The sequence below is a fragment of the Brachyistius frenatus genome, unplaced genomic scaffold (genome assembly GCF_029030835.1).
Source record: "Brachyistius frenatus isolate BFR_SWC_R1_liver_20210118 unplaced genomic scaffold, ASM2903083v1 Contig_36, whole genome shotgun sequence".
In the NCBI taxonomy this organism is placed as follows: Eukaryota; Metazoa; Chordata; class Actinopteri; family Embiotocidae; genus Brachyistius; species Brachyistius frenatus.
This window is the reverse complement of record NW_027210635.1, coordinates 3,006,955-3,027,334: the sequence shown is the minus strand read 5'-3', so window position 1 is coordinate 3,027,334 and position 20,380 is coordinate 3,006,955. Positions and strand designations below refer to the sequence as shown.

General features: G+C 43.2%; 3 protein-coding genes across 3 annotated transcripts; 1 reads left to right on the top strand and 2 right to left on the bottom strand.

Annotated features, from left to right (window-relative positions):
- Nucleotides 1-9: 9 nt before the first annotated feature.
- On the top strand, nt 10-7,682 carry LOC138622537 (GTPase IMAP family member 8). Its single transcript, XM_069701416.1, has 6 exons — nt 10-1,243; nt 2,067-2,625; nt 3,606-3,703; nt 3,911-4,042; nt 4,305-4,895; nt 5,020-7,682. The coding sequence occupies exons 1-6, from the start codon at nt 1,213-1,215 to the stop codon at nt 5,091-5,093; spliced, it is 1,485 nt and encodes a 494-aa protein (XP_069557517.1). The 5' UTR covers nt 10-1,212; the 3' UTR covers nt 5,094-7,682.
- A 1,562-nt stretch (nt 7,683-9,244) lies between these two features.
- atf4b (activating transcription factor 4b) lies at nt 9,245-11,802 on the bottom strand. The gene is made up of 3 exons (XM_069701415.1): nt 11,630-11,802; nt 10,402-10,863; nt 9,245-10,265 (listed from the first exon to the last, which is right to left on the bottom strand). The coding sequence occupies exons 2-3, from the start codon at nt 10,757-10,759 to the stop codon at nt 9,286-9,288; spliced, it is 1,338 nt and encodes a 445-aa protein (XP_069557516.1). The 5' UTR covers nt 10,760-10,863; nt 11,630-11,802; the 3' UTR covers nt 9,245-9,285.
- A 358-nt stretch (nt 11,803-12,160) lies between these two features.
- LOC138622533 (uncharacterized) lies at nt 12,161-18,623 on the bottom strand. Its single transcript, XM_069701409.1, has 9 exons — nt 18,556-18,623; nt 16,620-16,701; nt 16,012-16,161; nt 15,277-15,399; nt 14,931-15,053; nt 14,097-14,219; nt 13,374-13,413; nt 13,091-13,145; nt 12,161-12,979 (listed from the first exon to the last, which is right to left on the bottom strand). Exons 2-9 carry the CDS (start codon nt 16,686-16,688, stop codon nt 12,250-12,252), a joined length of 1,413 nt encoding a protein of 470 aa, XP_069557510.1. The 5' UTR covers nt 16,689-16,701; nt 18,556-18,623; the 3' UTR covers nt 12,161-12,249.
- Between the last annotated feature and the right edge of the window lie 1,757 nt (nt 18,624-20,380).

The window sequence follows — 20,380 nt, the reverse complement described above, 5'->3', positions numbered from 1 at the left end:
GCAGAGGGCAGCGATCATTTGAGTGCGTCTAATTCAAAATAGTGGGAACACGGCTACAATACAGGAAAGTACTGCAGGCTAAACTTTTAAAATGTATAAAATAATGTTATTTTCTTCCTCAAAATGCTCCAAGCTGGTGTTTTTATTCTTTTGTTTTTAAAATATATTTGTCTTGCGTAATTTCCCTTGGGTCCTTGAATGCATCTCGCCATATACAGTAGCTGGCGCACATTACTCATCTGTGAAGGAGCCAAGGATGAGCTAAGACACTTTGCATGTTGTTGTTTTTTTCCTGCCACACATGACGTATCCTTCAGAATTTGTCCACACTGACATGACAGTGCTTTGAATGCCAAACAAATAGATACAGTGATTTACTATTCATAGGATCTTTTATGTATTATGTAAGCCTTATATCAATATTTAAATTTATTCATGCAGTATACGTCCCGTCCCCCCTCCTGCATCACAATATTTCTATGTCTGCAGGCATCACATATATGGTTGTGTTCGTGCGTAATGCAGCAGCTGGGGAATACATCCAGCTGGAAAAAGAGAACAGAGTGCCCCCTCTCTGTCTCGCTCCCTATCTCTGTCTATCCATCTTTCTATCTGTCCTCCTGACTGCAGTCTGCATACAGTGCCACACTACTACTGCTGCTGCTGCTGCTGCTGTGTGATCCCAGCAAGTGGGAGGAACAGCTTCCTCTGTTTGGCCTTAAAAAAAACAAAAAAAAAATGACTAGACTTCTTCCTGTAGCTGCTGCTGCAGGGGTGGATTTGGCTTCCAGTCTCCTGCATTGCACAATCTTTCCCCTCTGCTCGGACAGATAAATAAGACAAAGGAGGGAGCGCTGGACGACGAGGGAAGGAGGAGAGAGGATACAGAGGAGAGGACGGACGAGAGCCACAGTGAGGTGAAGGGGGTGTGGAGGGGAATAGATTACACAGAGGAGAGGGAGAGGGTTGAATGGCAGAGGAGGTATGGCAGGGGCAGACATAGGAAACTGAGGTTAGAGTGCGTTACACTGCAGTAGAATGAGGGTTAGAGTGAAAGAGAGAGACAAGAAGCAATCGAGCTGCCAGCCTTCCGCACGCCGCGCAGGATCCGTCGCCTTCTGAAGAAGCAAGAAAAAGGAATCCACCGTGGAGGCGAGAAGGAGAAGGAGGAGGGGGGCTGAGGAGGAGGAAGCCAGAGGTTCTACACACAAGATGGCTGCTGTGTCCTCTGCCTCTGACACTGGTGAGTGGGCTTTTATCCTCTGCTGCACACCTCAGCGCAGGTTTCACAACATCACCATTCATTTTAATCACAGCATCCAGGGGTTGGGGTGGGGCGGGGGGAGGGAGGGGGGACGACTCTCAGCACCATTACATCCACTGTAGTGGGAAACTGTTGCTGGAGTCAACTTCCTGTGATTAACAACACACATGGAAAGTCTCAGCAGCAGTAAGTAACAGGGATAAATCAATAAACTTCCTTGTGTTCCTCACCCCCTCCCCCCTCCCCACTGTCCGCCCTGTCATCGTTACGAGGTACGCGCCGCTCCTCTTGCCACCCTTTGAATATTAATTTTACCAACCTAACCTTGTAACTTTTACTCCGAGTAGATCATATTTTGTCCACATGCCACTCTGTCTGGAAGGAGGCCAGGGTTCCTCTTCTATGACCCAATTTTTTTCCAGAGGGTATGGACTGATGATAACAAAGAGGAGGCATGCGGAGAAGGAAGTGAGGGGGGAGAGAGACGGGGATAAAGACATGAATGGAAGAGGAGGCAGTAAAGGAGAAGAGGTGTAAGGTAGCAAGGAGTTTAGATAAGAAGAGGGTACAGCAGTAATGAGAGGAGGAGAGGAGTGTGTATCGCAGTGGGAAGAACACAGAAGTTCATCCGTCTCCAGACGGCACGATGAAGACAGTACTTTAGAGAGAGAACGAGGGTTAAGACAGATTGAAGATCATTTCCTCTGAGGACCACCTGCTGTGCTTCAGGTCGCATTAGAAGATTTACAACAAAAACCGTCCTGGAGGGAAAGTCAGGTCTGATCTTTCTGTGTTACAACAGGGGACCCCAGGGGCCGCCACCCCCCTGAGCGCAGGCTGCTGCTCCTGGGGGGGCCACAGTCCGGTAAAACCTCCACTGCCAACACCATCCTGGGGGACGAGGTCTTTGATGCCGGGACAGAGACCACTCACAGCAACGTGGGCCAGACGGAGATCTACGGCCGGCGGGTCACCGTGGTGGACACCCCGCCGTGGGCCATCCCCGCCGACCAGGAGGAGGACGACGCCGAGGCTGACAACAACGACGATGCCGGCGCAGAGTCGGACACCCAGCCGCGGCCCACGACGAGCCTGGACAGCGAGGGGCCGTGCATGGGGGCCATCCTCTGCCCTCCCGGGCCCCACACTATCCTGCTGGTGGTGTCGGTCACACAGCCGTTCACTGACACCCACAGGAGGGCCGCAGAGGAGCAGCTGGGGGCCCTGGGCGGAGGCACCTGGAGGTACTCCATGGTCCTCTTTACTGGGGTGGACAAGCTGCCCAAAGGTGTCTTTATTGAGGAGCACATAGCGAACACTGGAGAGGCCCTGCAGTGGCTGGTGGAGAGATGTGGAAGCAGGTACGATTGTCTGCTCGCTTGCCCTTTGTTTTTGTTTTTTTTGTCTGTCCGATTTCTCAAAAGCTTGATGTAAACAAACGAACACCAATCTGTCTGTGTGAAGTCTACGTTGGTACTGTGTAATTCAACTCAATCTTTTGGTTGGGACAACAGCGAACCAGCAGTTTACCAGTTTATCAACGCAAAGAGCATTTCCACAGATTTTATACGTCTCAAGTTTGTTTTTAGGTCTTGATAAGCGCAAGTGTGAGAAAAGATGTATCAAACCTTTTGTGGCTCGAGAACGAGCTGCGTGAAATCTGATCCCGCCTCAAGTGACATCATATGAGGCAATTGATCAGATTGCCTCAAGTGATGTAATTTCTGTCAGTGTCAGTTGGGTCTAAAAAACAACATGTGGAAAATCTGGGGGATTGAAGCTGAAAGAGCTTACCAGAGCTCTGTAGCCCAATCTTCCTGTCTTTTTGAGGCTAGCAGCTCCAAGCTACATTAGTCGCTACTTACACAACGCACCCAAATCTTCGGCCAAACTGTTTGGACTTTTGGTCTTCTTCTCCAAATTTCCCATTGTGAGTCCAGTACGTAATAGGAGTGCACTGCTATAACAGCTGAAGGTTGACTTCCCCATCTGTAACCATTTGACCACTTTTAAACCATCAAGTCTTGCTTGTAGTCAAAAATCAATATTGCAGAGGTCTAAGTTTTAGTTCTTCATGTGGTTCGAGGCCAAAAAACCCTATTTATATATTTTCAAGTTGAGAATGTTTGGCTTTATGTTCAAAATTGTGTGTCTTAAGCATCAGCCGAAATACCCTGATGACATCACTATGACATCATCAGGGTTCTTTTTTTCTCTTCCAGATTTTGGGAAAAGCTCCCTTCAGAGACGCAGACAACCTTATAAAACTGTTTTCTGAACTTTACATGTAAATGTGAACAGTTTGTGTAAATTTAGTGAAGATGTTTTCCCACCACTGCAGGTACCATGCCTTTGATAACTCTCGGAAAGAAACGGAGGAAAACACACAGGTACCCGAGCTGATGGAAAAGGTGGAGGAAATGATCACTGATAATCAAGGTGTGGCTGGATTTCTTATTTTGTCCATATTTGTATATTTTGGTCATACTTTATTTATTTCTCAAGATATTTTTAAGTAAGCATTACATAACACAACATTACAAAACTCCATGTACCTGTGTAGCTTATGATTGTTACATTATGAATCAGTACACCCGTTGTGTTAGAGAGCAGTTTAGTGAATAATTGATCGCTGCTTTCTTGCAGGCTGGTACTTTGAGGTGAATGAGTTGATTTTACTGGAGGAAGAACAGGCCAGGAGAGCTCTGGAGGAAGAGAGGATGAGGATGGAGGAGCATGCGAGACAGAGGGAGCAGATGATCGGAGGACCTCCCAGAGGTATGATGGCGCTGTGCGTGTGCGTGTGTGTGTGCGTGTGTGTGTGTGTGTGTGTGTGTGTGTGTGTGTGTGTGTGTGCGTGTGCGTGTGCGTGTGCGTGTGCGTGTGTGTACTGGAGTGTGTAAGTGGGTGAGTGACGTAGTGAAGGAGAGAGTTGAACGCACAAGTATTGTAATGCTGTTCCTGGGAAAACAAGCTTCTCAGTCCTAACGTTTACTTTACTTTACACTCTTCATCTCTTCCTCTTTGTTTTTCTGCTCAGAGCTGAGGTTGCTGCTGTTGGGCTGGAAGGGCACTGGAAAGAGCTCGGTGGGGAACTCCATCCTGGGCCGTCGCTTCTTCGAATCGGGCCAGGAAACAGAGCTGTGCCTTAGAAGGCAGGCGCTTGTGTCCGGTCGTCGGGTCACCATCGTCGACACCCCGGGCTGGGACTGGTTCTCGGTGAGGCGAACCCCGAAGCGCATCCGCCAGGAGTCCCAGCGCGGGGCTGCCCTCCTCCGCCCCGGACCTCACACCCTGCTGCTGGTCCTTCCCGTGGTCTCGTCGCTCACCGCCAGGAAGAGGCGAACCCTCCTGGCGCACATAGAGACTCTGTTTGGGGACAGCGCGTGCCTCCACACCATGGTGCTGTTCAGCTGCGGTGACTGGCTGGGACGCACGCCCATCGAGGAGCACATCCTCAGAGGCGGGCGGGAGCTGCAAAGACTGCTGGAGTACTGTGGGAACTATTACCACGTCCTGGACAGTAAGACACCAGGCAAGGACAGGAGTGTGTCTGTGCTACTGGATAAGATCGAGGAGATGATCAGGGAGAACGGTGACAAGGCCTTCCTCCCCATACAGACCGAGTGGTGTAAGTCATACTTCTGTTGTAAAATGAATTGTTATTTAGTTTATGAACATAATTACAAGGCTGAAGTTTGTGTATCTACTCAACAAAGTTGTACACACTAATCATATTATGTTGCATTTGACAGTGAGCGAGGAGAGCTCCTACTCTTCTGACAACACAGAACCTGAGGACGACTGTCGAGGATGCCAGCTACAGTGACAAGACTGCACTCAAGGGAAAGCTGTCCGTCTCTTTGTCCTTATTCTGGAGCCTTCATTGGGCCCAAACATCACCTCATGTAACCTAAAACTCATCTAGATATCCTTCTCTAACTCTGAAGACTTTCAGGGAAAACAAAGGGTTTTTGAAATAGGAGTCTCGTTCGCTCTTTGTTAGAAATGAAAGGGTCAAACTGGGTAAAGCTCAGTGAACGACTAAGACCATGTCTGAGATTAAAGGAGACACATTCTGCTTCAAGTTACCAGAGATCGATACCTGTTGAGCCCATGAGCATGTCCACAGAAAATCAGCTGCTGCTAAAGAGCCTGTGTCCCAATATCATTGTACGATCAGTCCGCTCTGAGACACTTTGAATTACAAGATAAAGGTGTAAAGTCAAAACCTGAAAGGTACATGATTAAGAACTAAATTGCAATGACCAGTCAGATTTAAGAGTAGGATCATGTCTGCATGAAGTCAGTCTCCCACTGGCAGAGTTGTGCTGGGTTCAGACTACATGAATTCAGACCGTTTTTAACACAATTTAGTCATGGCCAACAAATGTCCAGTGTTGGGCCCAAATATAAACATCGAGAACAACAAACAAGCTGTGCAATGTGACATTATTAAAGAACAGCCATGTGGTGTCCCAGATACCTCGACAAAAAGTCTAGCATGTCAGAGTTTTTTAGTTTTTACTTGCCTAGTTTGACCTATCCTACGATGTGTTCCTTGACGTCAACCAATGGGATGACAGAGGGCTCTCTGGTGCGCATTTGTAAACATGGCAAAAGGACCAGTAGCGTCACACACAGTGCCTCCGTAGCCATGATTGACAACTTCTTGACCCAATAACTCATGCACCAACGTGAAAGATCATTTGTCATACTTAAAGCGTGGCCAGTCCCCCGACAAGCACATCTGAGACAGTTACCATCGTGACAGACAAATATATTGTGTAGTCTGATCCCGGCACAATGTGTATTGCCTGTTCTGCATCAGTTGCCAGGACTAAGGATTTGAAATCAATTGTTGAATTTAAAGCAGAATACTAATGACTAATACCAAATGCACAGTGTGACAAAGGACAAAATGTGCTGGAATATGTGTCAAAAAGTAAACACACTATAGACTCGAGTTGTTTGTGCAATCCAGTGTTTTAAAAAGTAGACCTTCAGACGTGAAACATGACGTAACTCTCTGATCTTTCACATGATTGAATCCAAAATTGTCTTCATTAAAATTTGAGGCTCAGCTCGGGGAGTCAGAGTTGAATTGATTCCTTCGGGGCAAAATCTGGCGCATTTACAGAAATGCTGATTCATGCTGATTGCTGAAGTGCGGACGTGAGTCACAAATTAATTCAAATTGGGGTCTTTCTGTAAGTATTTCTGTTCATTTTAAGGGGAGTAAGTCTTTGCACTTTGGTTGTAGCTGGTCCCTTTGGTTGACTTCTGCTTCAGTGAATCCATCTAAAGCAGAAAATAAGTATTTTTAGCGCACCTCTCTGCTGTGGCATTGGTGCTCAAGAGGAGCTGTGAAAACCGTTCGGAGGCTGTATCGTAATGATGTGCAGTCTCAGATCCCTGTGGAGCAGCTCGGGCTGGCTCTGCTTCGCTGTTTATGGTCATGCATCCAGCGCACATTTATCGACACGGCAGATTCAGCTACGTGCCTCAGCATCAAAGCGTGAGAGTGGGAGTACGGCCCTGCAGCAGCGGGGCAGTATCCTATAGGCTACATCAAGCTTTCGCATGCTACAGAAACAACATAACCTCATGAACCATTCGAGCTCACACAGGGCTTTTACTACCTGTTACCTTTTTCTACATCTTTGAGACATCCGTTTATGACATCAGCAGTGATGTTTAAAAAAACAAAACAAAAAAAAAAACACATATAGATATATATATATATTCTGCTGTCAGAGGCATGTAAAGACACCGCATGCTGATAAATGAGTGCCTATAGAGTTGAAGGCAACCTCACTTCTTACTCCTCTGACTCTTGCTTGAACATGTGAATTTCTGGTATGACATCACATCCCCCTTCCTCTACAACTGCAAAAAAATGAAAGAAAATAAGTGGGGGGCGAAAAAATAAGAAGATTCGCAGCCTGAACGTCCACACTCTGAAAGGTACAAATAAAAGCATATGTAATATGTGACCGATACCACTGCCATGCTGTAAACTTTAATTTTCTACCAACGATGTAGCCTATAAAAGAAACCCTGACACTGCTCCTTCTATGTTTTACCGACTCTGTGCTTCATCTAGTGATGTAGGCTACCGCAGCACTTAGTGTGACAAGCATGACTTTAAAAATTTGATATGAGGATATTTCAAACATTCATCCGGAGTCGTCGAGTCCCGCTCCTCCTGTGAATATGTTGTACAAGCGGTGTATATTTACAGTGTACGATATGTTACATTGTAAGCTCTTAGCCAAGCATTTTGCACTGTGTAAGTTCTACCACTTTACTGTAGCCAAAGTTACTTACTGTGTGGTCCTTCCTATATGGTGATTGCATCATCAGTACTTTGTTCATCCTCAGCCAACAATAAAAGATATGGATATATTGTTGCGTACTTTTGGCTTTCATCTTATTATTTATTGTTTCAGTTCTTCCTGCTTCATTATCATAGGCTGCAATACTATTCTAGGAGACAAAATAAAAAAAATCATATTATTCATCAAGGCAGTCAACTTGGAGGGAGGGAGCAGTAATTGTGTGCTATCATCACTAGGTGGCGGTGTAGCGAGCAGAATACTGACGAGATAAATAATTACAATGAGAAATAATGTCAAATAATACCCCTATAGTGTTATCTGCACTCCCAGAGGCGGGGTTTACATTATAAATAATAAAAGGATGTCCAAGCCGTTTGTGCAATGCCAGAAAAAAGAACCAATACTTAAACTTTTAAAGTTAGTGTTTTGGGTTCCCTGAAAACCTTTGTAAATGATGGCATTAACATTTGCAGCGTCCACACAAAGTAACCCACGGTTTGCCTATTAGTTCTGCACCATCTTGACTTCGGCGTGCCTTCAGAGATATGGATCACCCCTGAGCTGTTTGGACTACAGCCCAGGCCAATTACTGTGTGCTCACCTCGGAACAGTCGAAGGATAAATGCACACAGTTTTGTTGGTAATATTATTCAAGCCTTGCCGAGGTCAGCACCAGTCAGCACTCTTTATTTCCCCCTCCTGCTGCTCCCCGTCTGGCAAGGGACTGTGACAAATAAAATGTGAACCCTCAAGATTCCAATTATAACCTTTAGGAAGCGTCTTAACTTTGTGAAAACACTTAAAACAAGACGTGTTTACAACTGAAACTGGTTTCCCGTACTCAGAAATAGCATTGTTAACGTCACATGACCGTCGCTAGATTGAATACCCGTGTCTCTGCGGCATGCTGCTGGTCAGGCGGCCTCCATTATCCTCATTTGTGTGGAAGAGGCACCACTCGGATGGCCATCTACAGGCTCTTTGTTCCTGCTCAGATAATAATTACAAAGACCGGGTTTGAGACGAGTCAGCGGCAGACAGGTTATGAAAAGTTGCACCGGTTTTATAACATATCTGCACTATTTTAATCCTTTTGACAATTTAAACCAGTTGGTTGGTCTTGAGGTCGAGTCTTAGTCCTGCAGCAGGGTTCATGTTCCTTACCAGTAGGATGCTTCGTGCTTATTCACTCCCGCCTTCCTTAAGTTTGACAGCGCTATTAAATGATGTGTATATTTACTCAGTAGCCAAACAACATTATGTTCACAAGAAATCACACAAATTAGTGCAGTTTAAGACTCTTTATTAAGAGAATCATAATACAGGTATGTAATGGTTATAATATACAAACATTAAAAACACACCCTAAAGAGAGGTTATGAAGTTCCAGGAATAAGGAAATAATGACATACAAGAAACATCGCATAGGCTTATATACTTAATGGAAAATACTTGTTTCTTTGAAACTACAACTACAGGACAAAGTATTCTATATTTCATACTGGAGTTGGATATGTGAAAGGTCAAAATCTGACAAACACCAATTTTATTGGATTGTGCATCCAAGACGTGCTGTGTGGGCAGAACATATACGATACTGATAAGTGTTTGCATGGAAGAAAAAAAAAAATCTTTTTCATATCACTTCTGCCACCTCATCTGTTACAGCTGCTCCAACCACTAAGGGTCAGCACCAAGACCTTTTTTGAGCCTCGTCTGGTTGACTTCCTCCATCAGCTCTTTGAGATACCTGATCTCCCTGGCCATAGATTCAACCTTCTCAGTCAGCTCCATGTTCTTCCTCTCCAGCAGGGTGTGCTCTTCAAGAAGTCCATCCAGCTCGACTCTCTTCTTCTGCCTGTACCGCGTGGCAGCCGTTTTATTCTGCTCCATCTTCTTTTGCTTCTTGTCTCTCGGGGCCTTCACAGTTGCTCTTTCAGCTCCACCTGCACCGACTTTGACGCTGTCGATACTGGGAGAGGGTGCGCTAGCTTTGTATTTGGGCTCGGGGTACGGTCTGCTTCTGGAGGAACTGTGTGGAGGGGATGCTGGTGGGGAGCAACGAATGACCTCTGACGTGGTGGCGATCCCTACTTTATTTTTGGGAGCCAGCACGAGGACGATGCGAGTCGGCGAAAGGGAGAGTACGATCCTCGGGACCTGGGGGAGCACAGACGCTACCACCGGCTTCACCTCGCTCTCCGAGACATCCACTTCACTGCCCAGGTCTAGGGTGAAGGCTGGGGAGGAGGGAGAATTAATCACTGAGGGAGAAGGGTCTGGAGAGGCAGGCTCAGATTTGATTTCCAGCTCCTCTTGTGGCTCTGGGACACACAGGGGAGAGAGGGGGACCTCCTGCCCATCAGTGCAGGATTCAGGCTCGTCCTCTGTAATGATACAAGGATCTGAGGTGACAGTGGGAAGGGTGGGGGGAGGTGCGCATGGAAACGAAGCAGATGGAAGACTTGAGAGCGCAGGAGTGGAGAGAGCTGGCAGTGGGAGGGAATCAAGCTCCATGGAGCAATCCAAGGAGGCCAGGAGGTCTTCTGAAGCGCTGGGGGACTCTTCAGCAGGACTGCAGGAGCCAATCAGAGAGTCCAGGTCAAACTCACTTAGGTCCATCTTCTCCGCCATCCAGTCCAGGTCCCTGAACATGTCCTCTGTGAAGGGAAATAAGGCATCCTATTAATGGGCTAATCACTTTTTTATTCACATTACAGTGACACGAGCCATCTGTACTAAAAAGATAAACTATTTCCAGTATGTATAAGTACATGTGCATTTTCCACTCATTACCTTTGCTGTCACCTGAGAGCGTCTGGCTGCATCTCAGCTGACCAGGCTGGCCCAACCAAGGGAGGGAGATCAGGTCAGACTCTGTCCCGGCTTTGTCCCCATGGAGGAGGACGGCCAGCGGCGAGGGAGGAGAGTAGAAGGGAGGAGGAGAGGAGGAAGAAGACAGCGATGAGGAGGTGAGGGGTGACACAGGTGAAGTGTCCCCCTCCAGTGATGTCCCTCCTCCTTCCTGTTGTTCTTCTTTGTCAGGGTGAAACAATAGGGAGTCCATGGCATCAGCCATGGGAGAGGAAGGCCCCCAGAGAAGGGCCTCCATGTCTTCCAGGCCAAACTGTGAGTTTGTCATCATCATGGTCATAGTGGCTGTTGTTGGTCACAAAAGGGGTGCGTGACGATGCTGGGGTGGCGTAGAACTCTTTTATGCTGTCGAATGCAGCAGTGCTGAGGGTTTCCACAAAGGACCTGAAGATTGGGGGAAAAAAAGAGAAAACATTTGTGGTGAACACCCAAACAGTTTAATATTCCTGAAATACATTAGAGTTTAAAGTGTTTTTGGACTGTGCGCAGAGAATTTGTCCAAGTAGGAAAACGGTGATTAAGAGATCCAACAGACAAAAATCCTTTCATATTTTTAGCAACACTGCCCCCATGACTGCAGTGCACCTGCTTCCACGTCACGTGTTTCCACCCAGCTACCGGGTCTCGTGATTCTGACGTCAGTCAGTTTCAAAACAGGGTCACGGAGTCCGTCGTCCTCCCTCACACACACACACACACACACACTTTTGTTCTCAATCCGCCTACAGAAAGCCGCCATTTTAACACAGAGGAAACGAACCATTTTCTGTCTGCCACGTTGGCACTCGCAGGCAGACACGTTAACAAAAGTTACTCTTGAGTTCAAATGGAGCAACGACGCGCTCAACAACGAGACGGATACAATGTAGCGAGACAATTCGGGCAAATTACATCAAATGCAACGTTTCTTGTTAAATGTCTCGCGTTACGTCATTGTCAGTTCCTCGTCCTCAATTTTAAAACGGTCTACAAGAAAATCATTTCGTTCCAACTATTCGACCATGTCGTGTTTCAAATGAATTGTAAATAGTCGAATAAAGAGATATTCATAGAGTTGTATAAAAGTAACGTCAGGCTTGTTAAGACGACAGGCCCCTGTAAGCCAGACAGACCGCTGTCACCGACAAATGTTATGACAAATAATACTTACGACATTTTGCTGAAGTAGAAGTGACTCAGTGCACTGGCTGGATGCACTGTTTTGTTGGCTGCTGCGAGGTCGCTGCACACTTTCACACTGCCATTTCGACCAATCGAGCGGTGTCCGACAATAGTGTTTCTTCGCTTGCTGCTGCTCGGTAGGGAAAATGGTGAACGGTGTGGCGCGGTGGTAATATAGAGCTCCAAAACAAGGAGTGGCGGTATTCTTCCGCAGTGCCCGCATTATCACTCCGCCTGTGTTTTTCTTCCGCGTTCCCTGCACTAGCTCGTGTCAAAACAACTGCATGTTGCAGTGACACAATGCTGTTTATTAATGAAACATTTTTGATACATTGTGATTTCCATTCATTTATTTCACTACAATTTTGAGTACTGTATTTACAATGAGAATCAGAATTTTCCCATACAAGAAATGTGTAGTATGTATATGTTTACTTAAGTAGTAAATACAGCATTTAACTGGTAAATAAGGCATGATTTAACTGCTAAGTAATCAAGTAATTAATAGCCATCTAAAACATTAAAACTCTCAATCACACTAACACACACACACATACTCATATGTACAAACACAAATACAAAAGCAACAACTAAAAGGAGTTCTTTGATTTAAGAAAACATCTCCCACATGTGAAGCAGATGATCTAAGTGATCCTGCAGATTTTTAGCCAGTTGAGAAACTCTTTCCAAAAACCTGCATTTGCTCGACTTTCTCAGCTTCTCTTTTGTAAAATACAGATCCATTTCCAGCGCAAAAGCTTGAAGCACATGCCCAGATCTCACCCCACTTGTCTGTGCAACAAATTCCCTGTTGTTCCTGATATTCTGAAGTACAGCATATGACACCTGTGCCACCCTCACTGCATCCGGGTGAACTCCTTCCATTTTTAACCTGGCAATGTTGTGCCTTCGCAAGTCATCCATCCCAGAGAAGATGAAATCCAGACAACGTTCCAGGTCGCCAATGTCTGTCTTATAGTCTTCCACTAGTTTTGCAACCGTTTTCCTGTCTACCACCTTGTTGTTGGCGTTAGCTTTATGAGCACCTATACCCCCAGCAGATGCCACAATACCGACACCGACAGCTGTAGCAATCAGTGAGGCACCCATGGTCACCGGAGCCAAGGCGATTCCCAGCACTGCAGTCACCCCTCCCACGGCACCTGTCGTGCCTCCAGCGATGCCGATCTTTTTGGTCTTCTTCTGCATCTTTTCCAGGAGAGCACAGATGGATTGGAACTGTTTGATCATGTTCTGTAGGTTTTCTTTGCGTTTCATCATGAGAAGGTTGTAGAGACGCATGACCTTCTTCAAGTTCATGGCTCTCTGCTCAAATGATCTGCACAGGGACAGTGAAAGAAAAAACAAAAACCTGTAGCTCTTGTGGGCACTGAAATGATGTTGCCAGTTTACAAAAAAGAACGTCTTTATAATAGTTTCTTCTTGTTACCTGATTCTTACTTGTATACTGAGGTCATATACTGGCAGATCCATGAAATCAGACACTGTTGGAATGAGCACACAGAGATAGATTAGATACTTAATAATAATGCTCTTTGTTGGAAAAAGAAATTCAAAATTTTCCAGCGTCACACTTCTTTTGCACAATTCTTTAAAAATGAATTAATCCACACTATTGAGAGTCAATAAAAAAAAATGACATATGCCAACGTTTGTTGCGTCTTTTAGGTTAATTACACAATATTCATCTATACAACAAATGTTGTACTCACTCGACATTCTTTTCAGCCATCTCAACAGCTCAGAGATGTCCTGACAAAAAACAGATTTGTTTTCTTATTAAAAACTCTGATGAGATACAGGTTACTGACTATTGTCTCTGGTTTAAAATGTAGTCTCTGTGTCCCGGAGGTACATACAGTTTATCTTAAAGGATAATTGTACAATGAAGAGAACTAATCCTGTAAGAGTGGAAACCAAACAAACCAAAGGGAGAGGAGCAGTAAAGTAAACCACTTAAGAGAACCCTCCCATCTTCTGAGGTCAGTTGACGTGAAAAGTCAGTCCTCTGGTAGTGTAGTCCAAAATGAAGCATTATTCTTTTTGGTAGTGTTTGATATAAACATATTACAGAGCTTTGTGTGTTTTACAACTTTCTTTAAGAGGATCAGTTTTCGTTTTAGACCATCGGTGTGAGGACATTTTGCAAAGTTGGGACATTTTGTCTGGTCTTCACTTCCTCCCACCTCTTCAAGGGCCTGTATGAAGGTTAAGACTTGGTTTTATGTTTAAAGTAAGAATTAGGGCCAGGTTAAGGTTAGAGTAAGGGGCAAGGGAATGCATTACGTCAGTGAATGTCCTCACAAAGTTAGCTGTACAAACGTGTGTGTGTGTGTGTGTGTGTGTGTGTGTGTGTGTGTGTGTGTGTGTGTGTGTGTGTGTGTGTGTGTGTGTGTGTGTGTGTGCGCGCGCGCAGTGTACACAGTCTCTCTCACCATCTCATCTGTCTCCCCTGGCACAACGTTCAAGTAGTAATTACGATCGATCTCACTGTACACTGATGTGCTGTACAGTGAAGGTGGTTGTGGCGGAATAAACGAAGGTCGTGGCGGTCTGATCTGCAATAGATGAAGGACATTGTTTTAATTGTCAGCTTTTTTGAAAGTACTATTGTCCAGTGCTGTTAATAACGTGAATGATCTTATATTTGAATCCTCTTGAGTCTCACTGTGGTACTACCTGAGTTTTATAAAGGATTGTCTGAATGTTGTTATACCCTGCTATGAAAATGTTACATATTTCTGAATCTAAACTCTTCTTGCCTCACTTCTGGACAGTGTTAGGGATCCTTTTAAGGCTTCAAAAACACAGGGGCAGCTTTACCAAAAATCTGCATGTCATGTTGACTTAACAGTAAATGCAGGACAAAATAAGTTCTTATGTATCTGATTTTCTATGACAGCAGAACAAACGCATGTGTTTCTGCACCCTTTTTTGCTGTTTTGACACAGGTCCAAAAAAAATAGTTCATCGCCTGCCATCAACTCTGCAGTGGCTCTCATACCTGTGAGGATGGGGTTTCACACCCGGAAGCAGAGCAGTGAAGTGACGAAAGCTGGTGTCTAACAGGTTTGCTTGTATGATGTGCGGCCTGAAAAATGTAAGACATTCATGTTGCATTTTGTCTTTTGAGGACAGGTTGCTGAGCATAAATGCAGTTGATTGACGAGTTGGACACAAAGTCCAACCAAAACTCCAATAAAATAAGGTTTCTATTACCCCAAATGACAGAAAACTGTGTAATTCATGACTTTGAGCTTTCAACCTACCTGTGCACCGTCTGAACTCCTTAACAGCTTCAGCGCTTCTTGAGAAAGAGCTGGTGACACGGGAGTTTGTTGCACAGGGCTGATAGAGGAACACTTTGATTGCGATGATGCCTCAGAGAAGCACTAGCAAATGAAATATTAACAATATAAGACCAAAAAAACTCAAAATACAGCTTTCTAATTTGGAAAGTGTGAGCTTCTATGTCCTCTTATTCTGTTGTTGATTCAGAGCAAAAATTGTATGTACCTTCAAATGGTTCAAAGAAGCCACACTGCATGTTATGCCCCAGGAAATGGTTTAATATTTCAATGAGGATGAAAGAAAAATAAAACACGCAAGCCTCACCTCATATCGTAGACTCATCGCAGATGGTGGTCTGCCATAATAGAAAGGGGAGGCAGGATGCAGTTTAGGCTTAACAGGAGGAGGAGGAGGAGGAGGCTTCTCCTTAGTACAGAGTGCCGGAGACTACAGCAGAAAAATTAAGTGGGAGAAAACCAGATGTAGTTTTAAGTACCATAATAATCAATAACCCTTGTATTAATCACAATGTACAAAATTAAAGCATTAAATTAAGACTATTGTTTGATAGTTTTTGATCAGAATAGTTTTGGGAAACACTTATTTGCTTTCTTTTTGTGAGTTAGATGAAAAGATTGATGCCACTTTAGTGTCTGTATGTCCAACAAGTTGCTGGTTATCTTAGCTTAACATTAAAAAAAAAAAATCAAAACAGACAGAAACAGGTGGTTGAGCTCATGTCAAAGCTAACAAAGTCTACCTTCCAGCACCTCTAAAATTCACTAATTAAAACAACTTAGTTTGTTTCATGTGTACAAAAACCAACATGTAAAAACAAGATTTTGCTTTTATTCTTATTTATTGGCTTGGGAGTAGGCCTAGTAACTGCCTGGAGTCTCTGCTGGTTATCTGGCAACCTCACAATGATGGCAGGACTTCAATACTTCAGAATGGTATCAGTCTTTTTATGCAACTCTCAAAGCAAATTTCCCAAGGTGTTTGAGATCAGTAATACTTTTAATACAAACAAAAATGTAATGTCTTTAAAATATGACATACCGTCACAGTCGAATTGGCATTCGTCCTCTTATAAGTCTGTGGTTTGACTGCTGGTCTGGGTGTTGCTGGTTTGCTCTCTGGTGGCTCGGGAGGAGGACGAACAGGACGGGGCGTCTTGTAGTCTGCAGGGTACTCTGTATTTTCGTTAGTCTGTTCACAAAAGGACAAGAAATATATTAATTCACATGAATTAATATATACTATCATGAGCTAATATGAGACCCTCATCAAGTGTCAAGACATTTCAAATCAACCTTATTGCTGGGTTTTGTCTAAAGAGTCTGAGAGTTGCTGTTTGGTTGTTGGTTGGGAATCAAAATTTAATAATACATGAAGATGACAAATATTATCTCACGCATACTTAACATTACAAAAACAGCAGTGGTTAGTTTAAAGGAAAACTGTTGACTAAGAAAAATACAAATAGCCCAAGTTAAATACAGTAAAACATAAGTCCTGAAATTCCTATTTTCACACCAACTCTGAATGTACAGAGTTCTTCTAAAGATGGAACAATTTGATGGCATGCACATATCAGCAGACACAGACAAAACACCCAGCAATCTGTGCATTCAGATGGATAGCTGTTATCACAAATCAGTTTTTACCAAAAAGGCATCTGGGTCTTCGTAGAGAGACTGCAGGATCTCATCTGTGCCTCTGATAGTAGACTCCATCGTGTAGTTTGTCCTGGAGAGTTTGGAAGGTTTCAGGGTTTAAACAGTGGCAGAAATTAGATATTAGAACAATTAAATAAAGAGCAAAGTCAAACAGCCAGTGGGTAGTTTTGAATTGCCACTGCCCTGTGCTTCTCTCTGTGTATACATGAAGACAAGTTACGGAAAATGCTTGTTGACTGTGATGTACCAGGAAACTTTCAGGTTTGTTGTCACAGTTTCTGTAACACATTATCTCCAAGCATGAATTCAGGTATACTATAAAAAATGATTGTCTGTCACGGAAATCTATTGTTTACCTGCCCGTTCACAACCGCACTTTCAAAATACCAAATAATTCACACACACATCTTCTGTTTAGAGTCAGGAGTTGGAAAAATGGAAAAATTACACTTCAGGTTTGGGGGCTTTGGAGTAGAAATGAGCCAATAACCACCATTTCTGTCAATATGTGTGTTTTCTAAGGCATTCTCCTATCCCACCTTTAGGTTTATTTGGTGGTAATATGATGTAACAAGTTAATTCAGCAGTATGCAACTTACAAGCATAATATTCAGCAATGAAGGCCTTTGTGCTAGATTCTGGCTGGAGGGAGAATCAAGATTAGAAATTAAAGCCCTTCTTACGTCAGTTAAAGTTGCACTTAGTGACGCATGATCCCAAGCTGATCCCAAAATAATTAATATTATTTGTTTATTTTGTAATACAATTACCACACAATGAATATGCTCAAATTTTGTGAATATAAGGCAAGTTAAATGCTGTTTATCAAAGAAAAAAAAAAATCAAATAGGGCTTTTTTTTCAAAGCTGAGATTTTGACCTGCAGAAATAATACAACTGATAATGGTTTAATTTTATATAGCTGCTTCAGTACCAGGGTCCTGGTGTTGTATGACTCAAAGGGACACCAGAATAGGACAGAGCCGTCAGTAATGTTATTAGTAACCCCAAAGACAAGTCAAAATGCTCGCTGTTGAAAAGGCCTGTTCTAGCTGTTCTTGTCTGAGGGTATTCGTTTTGTGATTTCAATCAAAACCAATGAAAACAAAAGCATACAATGTTAGGTATATAATATATTCATCGTTTACAACCAGACATGCTGCAACGAATCACAACCTTCCAGGAAATAGACATATTTCTCGACTGATTTCCTGAAAGACTGTTGGAATGAAGACTGACTGAGATTGAAGCGCGGTTTTTCAGTCAAAGAAAAAAAATCTGTATAATTATATTTAATTAAAAATGAGATGAGACACCATTCTGAAAAACTAGTTCCGTCTTCCTGACAGGAAAGCTTACAGGAAATGTGCCACCGTGCGGCTGTAGTTAATACATAGGTGCCCCTCAGTGTAGACCTATATTCAATTGGATATAAACTGAGGTTTTGACCAATGTTTTCACTGATTTCTGCTGGGTTTGGGCTGTAATCATAAATTAAAATTGATCTTATCAGTTTAAGAGTTATTAAAAAGTGGAATCGCACAACAAGCATTTTAAGCAAACTACTATGTGCTAAATTCACATTGTGTCATCACTGGTTTGCCCAGTGAAACTGTTTTTGCACCCCCATATTGTCTCATACGTTCCCAGAATGTACAGGGTTCGATTTAAGTTCACTATTTGTCCCAATAGTTAACTCATACAGCTTCATATATGTTATCCAATTTCTTCAACTCATTTATTCAGTGTTGGTGCATTTAAATCAAAAGGAAGGTATCACACTGCCACTTATCTTAAATGAGACCAATGAGACTACAATAGCTGTTTTTACATTTTTCTGTCATGTTGTCTTCATGTACTGTATTTTCTAGAACATAAATTAATCAGGTCAACCATTTAGATACAAAAAAAGAGCTTATTCTTACCACCATGCTCCAGTTTAGAAACTTCTACTGTCCTGAATCCCATGTGTTGCAATGCTAGTGTACCTGTCAGGCCACTGATGCCTCCTCCTCTGCCTCTCTATAAATACACCTGTGTGTGATGTGGGTGGATCCTTTTGTTTTGTATAACTTTGATCTAGAACACTGATGGTAAGAAGACTGTCACTCAAAAGTTTACACACACACACACACACACACACACACACACACACACACACACACACACACACACACACACACACACACACACACACACACACACACACACACACACACACACACACACACACACACACACACTTGCCAGTGCCAGTTGGGAGGACATTGCACAGACTTACATTAATGCCCTGGATATTTACTTAACCTCAACCACCATTGCTTGAATTAATCCTAACTATAACCACAAAGCAATTCATAATCCTAAGGTTTTATGGTTTCTTTTGACGGGGCAAGCTTTTCTTATTGTGAGTGACTCAAACTCTGATTGATGATTGATGATTAATGATGATGATGATGATGATGATGTGTGTGTGTGTGTTAGTTTTTCTGTGAACTTGTCACTCTGTATGTCAAAGTATTTGTGTTTTCTGTGTTGGGAATTATATGTAAAACTCGTTTAACAGGCCAACTGAGTGTTTGTTTTCGTCACCAACTGTTTTCTCACGTCATGAGTCTGTGCCAGAAAAGGCCGCATTTAATGGGAATTTCTATTTATAGCCGTTTCAAATGCAAAGTAATGAGAAAGTAATTCCAGTTAAAAAAAATAAAAATAAAATCAGATTAAAAAAAGAGTACAACTACTCTAATGATCTTCCCATTTTACTCTGAGAAAGAAAGTATTTCCCAAGATATTGAACTGCCTTAAAGAACACTCCAAATGTGAGTACATCACATACTTTTCACTATACGGACTAATAAAAGATGCTGTTATAGTGGGATTCAGTTTTGTTTTTAAACTTGGCCCCTACTAAAAAAATCAGGATATCCCAGCCACTGCAGCATATTTTGGAAAGTTTTAATCCAAATCAGATCATTGGCCACATATGTTAACACACACAAGAATATTCGCTCTGGCAGCGGATGACTCTTAAGGAATAATGACAATATATAAACGATGTGATTAACATTAACATACAATACACAAGAAATATTCAGATTAAAAAAAAATATGTGTATACAGATTAAGACAACAATAGACAAAGTGCCGGTGTGTATTGTTCAAACAACAATAATCAGTGTCAGATATGCAAATTAATGGAAACATGTTTTGAAGTATCTTTGAATAATACAGTATTTCTGGGCATTAAGCAGGGTGTATCCTCTTAAACAGCAGATGACACGATTGAAATGTTTATGAGGGCGATGGAATGAGGAAGCAAACAGCTCCTTTGTCTGTTTTGTTGTCAGAGGGGAGGAATTGTTATTTAATTTAATTTAATTGGTTATGTCTAAGGCAGGAGGATTATAACTTACCCGGTCCATTTCGTGGTTCTTGAAAAATACAAGTGCAGGGGAGCATCTGTGATTCTTTCTGTCCTAGTGTTACTGGCTCAACAGCTCCCATGGCACTATTCCTCAGGTGCCACAGAAAGAAATTATCTTCTGCCATTTTGAGGATGGCCTCCCACCTCAGGTCAAATGGTAGTTGCCAGGAACTTGAAGCTCTCCATTGCTGACATAGTGCTGTTGGTTATTGAAAGGGTGAGATGTGCCTAGCGGTGTCTCCTGAATTCCACTGTCATCTCCACAGTCTTTAATGTGTTCAGCTCTAAGTTGTTTTCACTGCACCAGCCGTTTGACCGTCAAC